Source organism: Apteryx mantelli, chromosome 3 (assembly GCF_036417845.1).
Source record: "Apteryx mantelli isolate bAptMan1 chromosome 3, bAptMan1.hap1, whole genome shotgun sequence".
Lineage (NCBI taxonomy): Eukaryota > Metazoa > Chordata > Aves > Apterygiformes > Apterygidae > Apteryx > Apteryx mantelli.
The window spans coordinates 135,987,748-136,002,843 of record NC_089980.1 but is presented as its reverse complement, the minus strand read 5'-3'; the positions used below and the strand labels follow the sequence as shown (position 1 = coordinate 136,002,843).

At 41.5% G+C, this 15,096-nt stretch overlaps 2 protein-coding genes across 4 annotated transcripts; both read left to right on the top strand.

The window, feature by feature from the left end:
* The first annotated feature begins 22 nt into the window (after positions 1-22).
* CENPQ (centromere protein Q) lies at positions 23-5,604 on the top strand. 3 transcript variants are annotated; one of them, XM_067294415.1, is made up of 9 exons: positions 23-133; positions 1,289-1,444; positions 2,122-2,179; positions 2,917-3,028; positions 3,305-3,373; positions 3,577-3,706; positions 4,127-4,246; positions 4,511-4,588; positions 5,050-5,604. In XM_067294415.1, the coding sequence occupies exons 2-9, from the start codon at positions 1,292-1,294 to the stop codon at positions 5,176-5,178; spliced, it is 849 nt and encodes a 282-aa protein (XP_067150516.1). In that variant the 5' UTR covers positions 23-133; positions 1,289-1,291; the 3' UTR covers positions 5,179-5,604. The 3 variants fall into 3 exon arrangements, with proteins under 3 accessions (XP_067150516.1, XP_013803758.1, XP_013803752.1); XM_013948304.2 differs by lacking the exon at positions 23-133 and adding an exon at positions 313-554 and having other exon boundaries at positions 2,125-2,179; XM_013948298.2 differs by lacking the exon at positions 23-133 and adding an exon at positions 313-554.
* Positions 5,605-8,084: 2,480 nt separating this feature from the next.
* GLYATL3 (glycine-N-acyltransferase like 3) lies at positions 8,085-14,799 on the top strand. The gene is made up of 6 exons (XM_013948287.2): positions 8,085-8,179; positions 10,199-10,289; positions 10,737-10,844; positions 12,124-12,250; positions 13,043-13,169; positions 14,194-14,799. The coding sequence occupies exons 2-6, from the start codon at positions 10,212-10,214 to the stop codon at positions 14,618-14,620; spliced, it is 867 nt and encodes a 288-aa protein (XP_013803741.2). The 5' UTR covers positions 8,085-8,179; positions 10,199-10,211; the 3' UTR covers positions 14,621-14,799.
* Positions 14,800-15,096: the final 297 nt, after the last annotated feature.

Below are 15,096 nucleotides of genomic sequence, written 5' to 3'. Positions count from 1 at the left end.
CGGGCGCTGCAGTGCGCATGCGCCTGGCTGCGCGGGGAAAACGGTTTCCGAACGGCTCGGCGGTTTAATGCGGAGTCGGTCTCGGCGGGAGCGTTGAGGAGACGCCGGGGCGGTGGAGGAGACGCCGAAAGTGGTGAGTTCCGTAGCGGGTGGTTCCGGTGGGCTTGTGGAGGTCTCCTCTGTGTTACCGGCAGCAACGGGGAGCCGGAGGTTTGCAGGGACAGAGGGTGGCTGTGTGGCGGAGACTACAACTCCCGGCATGCGTCTCGCCCTGCGGGTGGGGGAGCGCGGGGGCTGGTGGGCAGCGTTGCATGCTGGGAGTTGTAGTCCTCTCCCGTGCTCGGTGATGGGTTCTGCTGGCACGACAGCCGCCGCCACGGCGATATGGCGCAGAGTCGTGAGGCGTCGTGCTGCGAGTTGAGGTTCGCGCTGGGAAGCAGGACCGCGGCCTCCTTGTCACGGAGTTTTTTAGTGTTTTCTTGGTGCCAGCCGTGGCTGTCGCTACTGCCAGCGTGAGTGCCTGTCGTGTTGCGACAGGGGGCTGCTGTATGCCGGTGAGTGGGAGCCCACTGTTTCCGAGCGGGCAAGAAGCGGCTTGAGGGAACGGTTGAAGTTCAGTAGGAATAAGTGCGGGTTTTCCTGCTTCAGTGGGACGAAGTGGGCTTGGCAGGAGCACCCCGAGAGCTGAGGGCGAGCAGCACCCGTCACGGGGGGAGTTGTCAGGCCTCTCCCTGGACGCTGAGAGTAGCAGGGTGACACAAGAGGAGCTTCTGCTTGGGGTTGCTACCTTGGGGCGGTTGGGGAGGTCTTGCCTGGATCCTGGCGCCCGATTTTGGATGCGGCACTTCAAGAATGATGTAGGAGTCCCAGGAAGAACAGTGGAAATGATCAGAGCTCTAGCAAACTTGGGGAAGAAAGACTACATTTGAGTCATTCTGCTTAGGAAAGAGAAGACTAGTGGGATGTAATGCTTACTTTCATCTTACTTTAATCAGCAGATTAGATGGTTCTGAACACAACTACAATTAAGTTGTCATTACTTTTGTTTGTCATGCAGACATGCTAGCTGTTAAAGTGGTGCAGAACACCCAAAGACTTCTCTAAAAGGCAAATGGAGACATTCTTTTAGTGGTCCTGCACTTAAACAAATACCCTGTGCTGTATAAAGCCTAAATGTTTGCATATTTCCTTCCTTTTCCTTGATGTGTGGTTTGTACTGGATTATAATTGCTGACTTTTTGTGTGTGTGTTTGGGGGGGTGTTTCTTCCTCTTCCTTTTGGTTTACAGATAATGAAACGCCGCTACACTTCTTCCAGTAAAACAGGGGAGACAGCTGTTGGGGGAACAGTAAAAAAATCCCGCAAATCAATACATCAACAAGGGTCTTCCAGCAAAGAAAAGGGAACAGATGGAGAAAGAAGAAAACAAAGTAAAAAAGGAGAGGTAATCACTGCTTTGGGTCAAACAGGTTAGAAAGCAACCCAGGAGAAAAGAGAGATTTTGCCCACTTTTTTCTAGTGGAGTGCATAGAGAATACCAGTATGGACGTTTCCTTAGAGATGCGCTGCTGTAGCTACAAAATCAGGAAACCAGGAAGCAATGTGTGCTGTTAAGTGTTTGACCAATAGAGGGAAGTACTGTCTGATAATTAACAAAAGGGCAAGCTGGCTTTGCATTTGAGTAGAGGGATAAAATCTGTGTTCCTTCAGCTCAAGTGAAGCTGATTTAGTTCTGGAGAATATTCTTTGCACATCTCAAGGTTGGCCTGGAGACCTGTCTATTGGAAAAAGCTTGCTTAACAGCTTACGTCATGAGCAACATTATCTCAAGATGTGGCTGGATAGGTGAACTTAAGCACTTTCTTGCCTTGTGCATTTGTTATTTTATGACCTTACTTTTGCAATGGGAGGAAATAAGAAGAGTGAATTGCTTTCCTTAACCTGCTTGAGAGGAATACTGTTTCCTGGTCCAGAAAGCCTTTCCCTGGTCAGTAGTAGCACGCTGCTGACAAGCGTTAAAATACCTTCACAGCCTTTTCTGTAGCAGAAGTAGCAAATAAGTGGTTCTGCAGCAGATGATGTTTCCCAGTTACCACATTTGCTGTAAATTTTTCTCTTCAGCAGACCACTCAGACAGTCAAATGGAAAGCTAAGGAACATAGGGACTATTCTCCTGCAGGTAGGAATATGTTCTTTCCTTATGTTTGTCTCACAGCAATTTAGTGTTTTGGAAAAACACTAAAATTAAGAAGTAATAACTGGTATGTTGAAACGATAGATATATGAAATATGCCATTAAAATAAGTTTCATGATTTTTTTTCTAAACAGTAACAATGATTATTTGCACTACAGTTTTAGTCACTGTGCATTCATATAATATGTGCTGCATATGCAGATATTGTATACTTCGTTTGCAAATGGTGTTCTCTTGTTCTGGGTGCCTGTGATAGATTATTTTACATTTAACTCTCTCTTCGTAGGTCTTTGTCTTCTGTCTTAAGACTGGCATATGTGGTATTGAACATTTAAAAAAAAAAAAAAAAAAAAAAAAAAAAAAAAAGACAAGGCCCCTGCTGCATTGTTTCCCACTTTTATTTCATTCTGGGTTTTTTTGCTTATATCACCAATGATTTGGGGAAAATACCTGTTTAGAATGAAAGCTTTTATAGGAAAGAACCTTTTCTATTTTGTGCTTGCTACATAACACTGTATTTATAACTGTGAAGTACAAATAAGTACCACTTAATGTGGCCAGATAATGAGCTGATATTTTTGTGAGAAGGAAAAATCTTAGCTGATGCATTTTCGACCACCAGATAACTGAATTATTTACTACAAAGCTGTTCGTCCACATTTGATAAGTCCTAAAATTTTCCTTTTTTTTTTTTTTTTCCTTCTACTAATACGAACAAAAGAAAATGGTTCTTCAAAAGAGATGAAGCTAACCAGTGCTGAAATAGCATCTTGGCAGACTCTCTCAGAGAGCAGCAAGAAGTTTCTGGAAACTGTGATGGATTCAGTAATACTGTAAGTGTCAGGTACCCTGGTGATTCTTTTTTGTCTGTTTCCCTAAGCAATAAAGTGAAACACTTAATATTGCTTAAGCTGGAAAAGCGTTGAAGCTTTTTTGGACAATGGTACTGGCTGTGTATGTTTTATCCAGTATAATATAATGCTTTTTTTAATCTGAAGTTGGAAATTCTCATCTAATTTTTAAATTTCTCATCTGTGTTTACTTTGCTTGCTGAGATCTTTGTGTTTGCTGGCTCTCTGGTGAAAATTCTGCCTTTATTTTCTTTCCAGATCTGTTTTGTGCCAGCAAAGAGAGAGGAAAGAAGATGTTCAGAAACACCTCAATTTATTAAAAGAAAGGTAAAAAAATAAAATTTAAAAAAAAGGGGGGGGCAGGGATGAGGGAAGGGAATCTGGTTTACCCCATTATTTTGTACTGTGCTGGTAGAATTGCTCCTGGGAGCAATCACCTTTAAGAAGTCTTGGAAGGGAGAGTTGATGCAAAATCAAGGAGGGAAACATCTTGACAGTACAAGTCATACATTCCTATTTTCATAATACAGGATGCTGAGATTTTTCAAGACCTTAAAGGTACCTCCACGGAAGCTGGGCAACCTGAAGAGTTTCCTGAGTCTTCAAGTGGCAGAGAAACAAATGCTTGAGACAAATGAAGAGTCTTTGGTACAATTGCAGGTATGAAAGGCAAGAATGGGAACAAAATATGTGTCTTGTCTGTCTTCTGCTCGTCAGTGTGTTGTAACCTTTTAGCAGAGGGGGCTGCTCCCTTATTCATCATTGTCACCCACCTTCACTATTAAGCAGTGTGTCTTTTTGGCTGTTTTCTCAGTGATTCAGCTGGTGCTTTGGAGAAGGGGCTTAGAAGAGTTGAGAAGTCCTAACTATTCTATAAAGTACTATCAAGAGATGGAAAAAAGCGATATTTCTTTAATCCTGTTAATTTCTTGTTCTAGTTTTTTGTTTTGTTTTTTTCTCCCCTCCAGTCTTTAGGACAATTTGTGCGGGGACTCTTGCACAGTATTTTATACACCAATGGCTCACCATCTCTAGAGCAGTTTTTATTGTTGTTTTGTTTTTCTGTCTATTTTACTTTAGGAAGAAGTAAATGAAGCTGAGCGATCAGCAGAACACATAGATGAAACTATACAGCAACTACAGTACAAAATCCAGGTGCTCAGGAACCAGTTGGAGGAAGATGAAAAAAAGGCTAGGAAGGTATTTACAACAAATGGTGCTGCATTCAGCTAAGGAGAAGGAGTTTCCAGTGCTAGCCCATCCAAGCTGTTTCTACAGAGAGCCTAATATAAGGGAGGCCTCATCTACCTTTGGGAATGTACCTTTTCAATCTTTCCAACTTCAATTGCAAAGCTAAGCAATTTAGGGTTTTTTTTTTAGAAGTTGGATAATGGCAGCCATTTTTTTTTTTTTCCTACTTGCATCTCTCTTATTTTATTTTTTTATTTCTTCTTCTCCCCCTAGGTATTCCAGGAAGACTGCAGTGGAGCACTCAACCTTCCAGAACTCCCCAAGCACAGTTTAGAGTTACCCACTCTGCAGGTGAGCAGGGAGTGTATTTTCAGAGACACCTTGGGAGTGAGGAGGGCAACAGAAAGTGCTTTTATCACTTAACCTCTTTAGCCAGAAGGGGCAATATATCTGAAAGGGTTTTTTTGTTTGTTTTTGTTTTGCTTTGTTTTTCATTCAGAACTATATGCTTGTGTGGGTTGTTTGCCTGTGTGTTTTTTCTTCTTTTCAGTCTAGAAAGCATGCCATGTAAGGATCACCTGTATCTTCCTAGTGACCCTATGGTACTAGGGAGCATGTAATCATTTCTGAAATAAATCACCATGTAACTGACGGAAGGAAGTCTGTCGCATTCTGTGTCTTTGATCTGTCTCTAAACTTAAAAACAGCTATGCTGTATTAGCCTGATGGAGTGAAATTCCTGTTGGAGTCAGTAAAATAATCTGTTTATTTCTGTTATTGTCTGCTATTCTTAATTTTTTTTCTTTCTTTAGGAAGAAATTTTGAAGATAAAAAATAAGAATGGTCTTCTAAAGGATATGAACACTATTCAGCAGTCAACTGAAATGAAGAACTTGTTAACCCTCGTTGAAAAGATCTATGAGAAGGTGGACCTCATTTGAGAAACCAGAATACCTGGAGTCTGCTTTGAAGCAAGATAACCTCTGCCAATATTCTATACTAATGCAGAACAACAGTTGTTGATCGTGAAAACAGTGATTTAGGTACTCCGTCAAGAAATTTTTTTGACCAGTGAGGACCTCTTCTAATGAAAATGTATATTTTCTTAGGGGAAGAGAGGAAAATGTGTTTTGGGGTTTATTTGGACATTTTTATAGACTTGGGCAATGTTTTCCATTGTATTTGGACTTTTATATCAAATCTGTAAATCAGTAAATGCAGTGCCTCTTATGAAACTAACATTCATATAAGAGTTAAATCCTCTTTAAACCTGAAGCACCTAGTGTAAAGATAAGTCTGTCTAATGCTGAGTTGCAAATCCCCTTTCCAGCTTCATTATCTTTTTTATTAAAAAGACTTACACTGCAGGAGATTGAGTCACTTTATCAACTGTAGAGGATTTCTTTATCAACTGTAGAGGTTTTCTTACATTTTCAATTTACTGTTTAAAACAAGGCATTTACACCTGGTTTATGCATATGGGTGAAGAAAGCAGATGAGAACATTATGCAGCAAAATTCTAATCTCAGTTATGTACTCACTTCGTATTTCATATTTCACCAAGGGGAAATCATGTTTAACCAATCTGGTAGCCTTCTGTGATGGAATGCCTGGCTGGGTGGATGAGGGGAGAACAGTGGATGTTGTCTACCTTGACTTCAGCAAGGCTTTCCACACTGTCTCCCATAACATCCTCATAGACAAGCTCAGGAAGCATGGGTTAGATGAGTGGACAGTGAGGTGGATGGAGAACTGGCTGAATGGCAGAGCTCAGAGGGTTGTGATCAGCGGCACAGAGTCTAGTTGGAGGCCTGTAGCTAGCGGTGTCCCCCAGGGGTCAGTACTGGGTCCAGTCTTGTTCAGCTTCTTCATCAATGACCTGGGTGAAGGCACAGAGTGCACCCTCAGCAAGTTTGCTGATGATACAAAACTGGGAGGAGTGGCTGATACCCCAGAGGGCTGTGCTGCCATTCAGAGAGACGTGGACAGGCTGGAGAGGTGGGCGGAGAGGAACCTCCTGAAGTTCAACAAAGGCAAGTGCAGGGTGCTGCACCTAGGGAGGAATAACCCCATGCACCAGTACAGGTTGGGGGTTAACCTGCTGGAAAGCAGCTCTGCCAAGAAGGACCTGGGAGTGCTGGTGGACACCAAGTTAACCATCAACCAGCCATGTGCCCTTGTGGCCAAGAAGGCCAATGGTACTGTGGTGTGCATCAGGAAGAGTGTTGCCAGCAGGTGGAGGGAGGTGATCCTTCCCCCTCTCCTCAGCCCTGGGGAGGCCACATCTGGAGTACTGCATCCAGTTCTGGGCTCCCCAGTACAAGAGGGATGTGGCACTACTGGAGAGAGTCCAGCGAAGGGCTACAAAGATGATTAGGGGACTGGAGCATCTCTCTTATGAGGAAAGGCTGAGAGAGCTTGGCCTGTTTAGCCTGGAGAAGAGAAGGCTGAGGGGGGATATTATTAGTGTGTACAAATATCTGAAGGGAGGGTGTCAAGAGGATGGGACCAGACTCTTTTCAGTGGTGCCCAGCGATGGGACGCGAGGCAACGGGCACAAACTGAAACACAGACGCTTCCATCTGAACATGAGGAAAAACTTCTTCACTGTGAGGGTGACAGAGTCTTCTTGTCTGGAGATATTCGAAACCTGCCTGGACGCGATCCTTACAATGTGCTCTAGGTGACCCTGCTTGAGCAGGGGTGTTGGACTAGATGATCTCCCGAGGTCCCTTCCAACCTCAACCATTCTGTGATTCTGTAATTGACAGGTATTCTTCAACATTAGAAAATGAAGTCAACTGTACACTTTCCCTATTGACTTCCATCTCTTCTGTATTTGCCAATGGTAGAATTTCTCCATTAAAAGATCCAGTTATTATAAAGCACTTTCTCTAGCCAAATTATCATCTGGAAAACTTAGCAGTGCTTTTGATATTGACTTACCAAGAAAACATTTGTTCATTTGTTTACATGTTGCTGGTACCCTTAATGAGGCATAAGGTAATTATCTCTATTCCCGTCTGAGAGATTAGAGGCTTTCTGTAGTTGCTATGTGTAGCAGAGGACAAATGGGTATGAAAAAGAAGTAGACAAGCTTATGATGGGTATATCCATCAGTGACTATTAAATGGTTAGGAAGCAGTACTGATACAGGAAGTCAGTGAACTGTTGACTTACTTTTAATTGTACGTGATGATACTCTGAAGGACAGGATACTGAGCCTGGATTATTTTTTGTTTAGCTGTTTGCAGCATTTCTTATCTTCCTACTGAAAAGGCTGTAATCGGAGCGCTTTTGCAGTTATTCCTACATGGTTAGATTTTTATCTTAGTATCATCAAACTGGCCTGATAGTAATGAACAAAAAGTCAGGCAAGGGACCAACAGGGCTGTAATTCTGCTGCCTCAAGTTGGTACTTGTGGCTGCTTAGGTAGGTTGATTTCCTCTTTGGCAGAATATGTCTCAGTTTAGTTCAGGTTCTTAACTTCTCATGGCATGAAGCTTAGCACTGAGCATGAATTTGACCTCTGAGAAGAAAAAAGATAATTATAAGTATGTGCAAAGCAGATCATTAATTGATACCAGAGAGATTAAACTTCTCAATGAAAAATTAAAGGTTCTTACTGGAGCTCTGTACTTTTGAACAAGCTGCTTAACACTGAATTAACTACGCTTACAAAGTCCCTCCTCCTCAGAAGGTGTGGTTGGCTCTTGCTTTGATTTCCGTGCTTCTCCAAAAGAAAGAAACAATAAAGCTTTTAGGAACGATATACCAGTTCGGATCAATACAACTATATTTTCAGTGCCAGTTTTTTTTCTACTACTCTGTCATTCCTCATGCAGAAGAAGCCACAAAGTGGATGCATTTTCTTATCTCCTAACTTCAAGCTCACCATTACAGTTTGGAAGGACGAGCTACAAGACTGATCAGGTAATAAGGTAAGCGATCAGTTAGTCTATCAGTGCAGTATTTATTTTCAATCTAAATCTATTTCTAGGCGTAGAGTTATAAGAAGCATCCTTCCATAAAAGTAGCCGTACACTCAAACACACATCAACATTGTGTTTAGATCTAGTTACACGCCTACTGACATAGCACTTTTGTGACATGGAAGCAATTTACCCCTTGGAAATGGCGAGAAAATGGAGTATAAGTTTCAAGAAAGGTGGATATGTACGTGTGATTGTAGAATAGGATTATTTTTTTTATTTATTTTTGTGTTTGGTGAAACAAAACAGGGAACTAGGGGACAGTTTGATACTGATGATAGATCACACTGATGCTGAAAGATTTTTCCTGTCTAAGGCACAAGTGTGTTGGTGTGACAATGTCAGCTTCACTACATTGTTCTGTTAATATTCCTCAGCACTGATCTGGTGAGCAAATTGCCTGTACAAATGTGTTGCTTAATGCTGTGGCTTATTCAGCCCTTAATTTGTCTTTTGAGGACATCAATAAGTGACCCAATTAGTGTTGACTGTTAGGATCTTTTCTTGTTACACAAATCCCTGTCACTTAGAAACTGTACTAAATGTTTGAAATGTAAATACAGCCTGGAAGTGAATTTCAAGCTAGGAAATGCGAAAGCCTTTGGAAAAAATATAAGCTGTAGAACGTAATAAATCTTAGAAGAAAGACAGATCAGTCCATCTGTATTTAAAATAAGTAAACAGAAGCCTTTTTCTATAGGTTACAGATCAGCCACAACCCAGCAATCTCAGAAAGACTCCTTGATTAATTTGTGGTGGAAGATCTGCTGTAAGGCTCATAGGTATGGCTGATTTATATCATCCATGCCAAGACCCTTCTATATTTATCACATTTAGTACTTATTTCCTACAAAATCATGGGAAAATCATGCTGAGTAACACCTACCCTGATTTTTGTCCGAGTTAGTTGTGATCTATCTGTTGGATCAGTCCCTTTGCAGCAGCCAGATGTGTCTAATAGACAAACATAGGATAGGAGGATGGATGACCACATAACCCTTTGTTACAGGATTTGTTGTTCCATCTGCAGTCTTGAGTTGTGGTTGATTGCAAGCTCTTTATTAGGCCAAAGACTGAAGGTGCTTGATGGCTATGATAATGTTACACTCAGCTTATAAAGATAAAATGCTGTAAGATGTGGTAGGATTTATAATGAACTGTAGCAAAAGAATTTTTTTTTTTTATGGATTGATATAGATTAGAGGAGTAAAAGAGACAATATTGGATGTGATACTTCCAGGAAATTTAGGATTTGAACTCTTTGCTTGGACATTTTAATTAAAGATTCATTTTTATTGCTTCTCTTTTCTTTGGCAGACCATAATTAAATTATTTTGGATGGGCTTGGTTTGAATTTGCAGAAAAGGTGGCAAGAAAACAAATATTACTGAAGCAGCTCTTTCACCAATAGGATTTGTAGCTGGCATTCTCATGGTAACTTCCCCGCTGAAGAGGTTACTCTGGAGGATGCACTGTACCAAATCATAGCCTAATAAATTACAGGCTGAATGAACATAGTATAAACTGCTCATTAGTAGCTAGTAAGAGAGCTCAGCCATATTTGGCTTAAAGAATTTAGTGGTAATGATTTACTTCTTATGGCTTTTACCAGCAAAGGCTAACAAGATTTTTTGGGCAGACATGAGAAAGACCTCTTTGTGAATCTCTATATAAGATACCTGCCTAATGCTGCACAAGAAATCTGGGGTAGTAGAACAATAAATTAAGCCCAGGACTTTCTTACTCCAGCTTAGTCTGCCAAACACAATCCCATCTCATTGGTCTCTGCACATCCATCTGTTGAAAAAAAAATCTTTATTCCCAAAAAGCTTTCCGTAGGAAAATGCTGAAAGGGAGGACTTGTAGAAGTTATTGTGTTTTATGAAATTGTCAGTTATGTCACCCAGTTCCCACACGTTATTGTTTTTCTACATTACTCTTCACACCTTGTCTGTGTTTCCCAAGCAGATCTACAGGGAAGATGCTGGTGCTGAACTGTTCCATTAAACTGCAGATACTGGAGAAAATGTTAAGGTGGAGCTTCCCTGAGTCCCTCAAGGTAACACAGAGCTGTCTTGTCTTTTTTGTGCTATTTTACTCCACAAATCAGGACATTCGTCAGGGAATCAAAGTTGTGGGAAGATGGTTGTGGCTCTTATGGACTGGCTGATGTTGTTTAGATGACTACACTGGAGAGATCTGTTTGGTTTGGCTTACTAAACCAAATTCACATACTTAAGAAAGAAAGAAGCAAACCAGCCTACCCCCTCTCCAAAGCAACTAGAGTTGCTATAATTGGGCAACAGTTTACCTGCATGGTAATATGCCTTACTGGTGTGTGTGTATGTATGCATCTATGCCATATGCGTGCCTGTATTTGAAAATCTAAATGTATGCTTTCAGCTCTGTGTTCCTGGTTCAGTCGCTGGTTTATAAGGGGGGATGGCAGGTGCCACATTAGTGTGTCTCAAAACTGTCTTTCTTCCCTTGACTCTTTATCCTGCAGGTTTATGGAGCTGTGATGAATATCAACCGAGGGAATCCCTTCAGGCAAGAAGTGGTGGTGGACTCATGGCCCGACTTCAAAGCTGTTATCACCCGGCCACAGAGGGAGGTAGATTGAGGTGTTTTTTATCTTTGTTCCTGAGCTGTGGATCTGACAAAGCTTCCTCTCAGCTTTGAGAGCTTTGTGGATGGGGCTAACTTTAGCTGGAAATGGGTGGGAACCATAAAATGTAATAGACCATCCCAGGTGGATGCCAGCACAAAGGCCACTTTAGGGAGTGTTGCTTTTTACTGAAACATACTGACCAGCAATTTTAGGCTAATCAAAATTGTCTATAAAGTGCATGCTGTAAGTGATTGTAAACATCCTGATTGCACTGTCTGAAGAATAACTTGCATAGCTTCTGCAGAGATAGGTTTTACCTGCACTCATGCCATTGACTGCACTTTCCCAGGTTTCTTTGGTATCTCTAGATTTTGTGTAGGCAGACAGAAAGAAGAGCTTGTGATAGGGCAGATACAGCTTCAAGGTGAATGAAGGGTCTTTTCAGATCTTTTGTTTCATGACAGACCATGGTAAGGAGAAGCTGGGAAGGGGCATTGCTTCAGCCCTCTCTGTTCACCATTGAAAAGCAATCTAAGTTGCATGGATTTGTGTTAGGAGTGGTGGATGCCTCCCCATGTCAGGCAAGGAAACAAGCTCTTGTTGGTCTGTAGTTTCACATCAGGTACTGCAGCTCAGCTCCTTGTGCTGTTAAATCCTTAGCACGCTTTCTGGGACAACCAGCTCTCTCCCCAGCAACTCCTAGGTTAGCAAAACAGGAGACAGCACAGGCCAAGGGCAATCCCCAATTGGCAGTTTGGATATAGCCACTCTGTTTTGGAGACTGAGACTTTAATAGTATTGACATGGCCCGACTCTGCTATTTCAGCTCGGGGACAGACAACAGGCCTTGGTACTATTTTGTTTACCAGAAGAGATGTAGTCTAGGTATCCTGACCTTGGGGAGGTAAATAACACAGCATTGGTTTGGGGAGAGACCAGTAGAAGGGGTGAGCTTTGATTAGGATTAGGCAAGAGTTTCGAGAAACTGCTGCCAGGCCTAAGTTACCATGCCTGTATTTAGTGACTCCCCTGGGTACATGAGAGCCTACTTCCTTTGCTGCTGTCTGCTTTTAAGGCACTGTGGAGAGCAATAGATATTTCTGCTCTCTTGCTTGAGAGTCACTGCTGAAAATACCAAAGTAAGCATCCTAAAGAAGCCACTCTGAAGCTCCAACTATTTGTTGTATCTGTGGGGTTGGGTTTTGGTGAGTTTTGATTCCAATGGGAAAGATGCAGGGGAGAGGGGGAGAATTTGTAATTCCCCCATGTTTTTTCTCCCCAGAATGTCGTGGATGACCTTGACCATTACACCAACGCACATGCAGTTTTCTACAAGGAGCTACAGGCTTACAAGGAGCTACTGGAAAACACAAACACTATCAACTGGGGACAAATTTTTCAGATACAAGGTATAGTACAGCTCTGCTTTGTTTAGAAAAGCAGAATAGTTGAACTAGCTGGTTGGAAAAGTCTTAAGGCAGTGTAGATCCTGTCATTCTACTTCTTGTATTTATGTAAAGTACGAGATCCAGGATATGGCTTCTCTTGCTTTTGAATTTCATCCATGTTGTATTCGCTGTCACCGTCTCAAGTTCTACTTACTATCTCAAGTTCTACTTTCAATTATTTCCTTGCTGGAAGACATATTTATTATTTTTATTCTTTTGGTCATAGGATTCTGTAGATGACATACAGACTGAGCACTAGTGATTGTGAATGTGATAACTAGAGGTCTTTTGAAAGTCAGTGGTTGGAAGCCAAACCTAGACAAGATTGAAATGGGAAACAAGATTGAAATTTTTAATGGTGAAGGTTACTAATTAGTAAAACAACTTGCCTGTGCAATAGGTGAATTCTCCGTGACTTGAAATTTTTGTATTAGGCCTGAGTAACTTCCTAAGGCTCTAACTGAGTGTAAGAGTTAGGTGGGAAGGTCACTGGGAGAGGGTCTGTGTGTGTCATGTTGTTCTGGTGATCAGGTTAGATGAATAGTGTGGCAGCTTCTGATCTTCAGTTATATAAAGCTATGGCCAGAGTGTGGAGAGAATCTTGTTAGTAATTTTGGAGGTCTCATATATTCATATATTCATATACTTTAAAAAGAAAACATTTTGAAAATAAAAGGCGTAATCTTGAGCTTTTATTTTCAAAATATGTTTTCTTTTTAAAGTGTCTCAGTGTTTAATTTTTTATATACACAGGGCTCCAGGATGGAATATGTGAAGTATCTAGAAGTCTGGCTTTATCTAAGCAGGTAGATGTGAAAACATCTTCTTTCTGGATGGTTACCTATTCAGACCCGGATACACTGCCAGATGTCAGATGTCGGTATGTGTAATCATGTTGATAAATCTTATTGCTATCACAATATATTTACATAAAGTACTTTTGCATCAAAATAATAGGAAGACTGCCGGGCTTTCCCTGTGACTGAGCCAAAAATTGACTGGGGAATGACTTAGGAGAGGAGGACTACCACCTTAAATATTTTTCAAGGTTTTTCTTTAATCAGTGTATTGTTTTTGCTGTTTTATATTCCAGAATAGTTCCCATCCCTTCCTCTCTTGGCAGATGAACAGCTTCCAGAGGTCCCCTTTCCATCTTCTTTGAGTTTCCTGTGTTGAAGCTCCTTAGGTTTCCTAGATGGATCTGGGATTCCTGCAAAGTTTGTTTTTCAGAAGAGGGCCTTACTGAACTGTTTGAAGGCCTTCTAAGTTTTCTAATGTCCCTCTGCTTATCAGATATTGGCCTGCCATCCGAGAGGAAGAGTAGGTGAACCAGAGACTCAGTTTTTCCTGGAATTTCTGAGCAGTAAATTTGAAATCCAGAGAGAATCCACCAGTCTGGGAGGCTGAGACATTAGAAATCAAATCCCTTCCACTCTCCTGTGGCAGCTAGTATGACACTTGGGCTACTTGCCTTCCTTAAAATGTTGTCCACTCTTCCTGCAAGGATTAAGAACCCTCTGGAGTGTGCCGTGTGTACTTAGGATTTCACATTTACAAAGACCTAAAATAGTCAGGGGTAGCATAGTGCAGAAAACATTTTATTCAGAAGAAACAATGCGATTTAAAAACATCCCAGGAAGGAGTTTAAAACCTTATTTAAATTAGGTTGTTGCTAGGACTGGGATAACTTGTCAGTGACTTACACGGGAAATGTGGAGAGACCCTCCCCTACTCAGTGATTTCCAGACCTCCAGCCTAATGAACTCAGCTGTCTTTGATTCCCCTTTCTGCTGTGCAGCTGGAAACCTATTCGGCTGGAGAAGGTGTCTTTAAATCTAGTGCAGTTGCTTGGAGAATATTAGGAACAACTTTCTGCCTAATACATTTACTGTACTGTTTCTTAGGATGGACCCTAATTTAACAGTGGCTTGTCTGGACATCTCCCATGCCAGCCTGCTCAATGAAACCTGGTCGCGGGGAGGCAATCCAAGGTGCCAGCAGTACCTTGCTAACCTCATTTGCTGCTTCCCCAGTGTCTGTGTCTTGGATGACAAAGGGTCTCCCATCTCCTGGAGCCTGACAGACCAGTTTGCCACCATGATTCACGGTTATACTCTTCCAGAGCATCGGAGGAAGGGTTATAGCAGGCTTGTGACTACCACTTTAGCTAAGAAATTACATAGCCGGGGCTTTCCGGCACAGGGTAATGTCTTGGAGACGAATTTGCCATCTATAACTTTGCTGAAAAGCATGAATGCTCAGTTTCTTCCCTGCTCATTCTTCAGAATGATTCATACACCTTTTCATTTTTTAGCTAAACCTCACTTATAGTTCTACACTCGATTCAATTCTTTGTGCACTATAGGAAATATTTGGTGACATTTAACAACTTGAGTTACATCAGAAATCAGACAAGATGATCCTGCGTAAGCCTAAAATCAAACATGGTAATTGCTTGCGAGTTCTCTGCTTATGGCAAACTGCTTACGGCAAATCCAAAAGACTTAGGAATGGATGTAAGGTTAATAGTTTTGTTGTAATTCAGCTGTACTTGATATTTCCTTTGTACTGCCTCTGACTGAAGAATTATTCCTTCTGTATAACCTTTGTATAACCACTTTCTGGAATATCTACAACAGAATCCTTGGACATCTCTAACACCATCTGTCTCACTTGATGTCAGGCCTCAGGCCTCTCCTTTCCTGAGAATGACTTAAAAGAGATTAATCTGTGAATTTAAGAAGCAGAGAAACCTGTAAGATTAATTAAAAAATAATTTAAAAAATTAAAATTGAATTAAAAGAAAA

Coding starts and splice junctions, on each gene's coding strand:
- CENPQ (XM_013948298.2), top strand. Junction 1,445..2,121: donor AACAAAGTAAAAAAGGAGAG/GTAATCACTGCT, acceptor TTTTCTCTTCAG/CAGACCACTCAGACAGTCAA. Junction 3,707..4,126: donor AGTCTTTGGTACAATTGCAG/GTATGAAAGGCA, acceptor ATTTTACTTTAG/GAAGAAGTAAATGAAGCTGA.
- GLYATL3 (XM_013948287.2), top strand. CDS start 10,212: ATGCTGGTGCTGAACTGTTCCATTAAACTGCAGATACTGGAGAAAATG. Junction 12,251..13,042: donor ACAAATTTTTCAGATACAAG/GTATAGTACAGC, acceptor TTATATACACAG/GGCTCCAGGATGGAATATGT. Junction 13,170..14,193: donor CTGCCAGATGTCAGATGTCG/GTATGTGTAATC, acceptor ACTGTTTCTTAG/GATGGACCCTAATTTAACAG.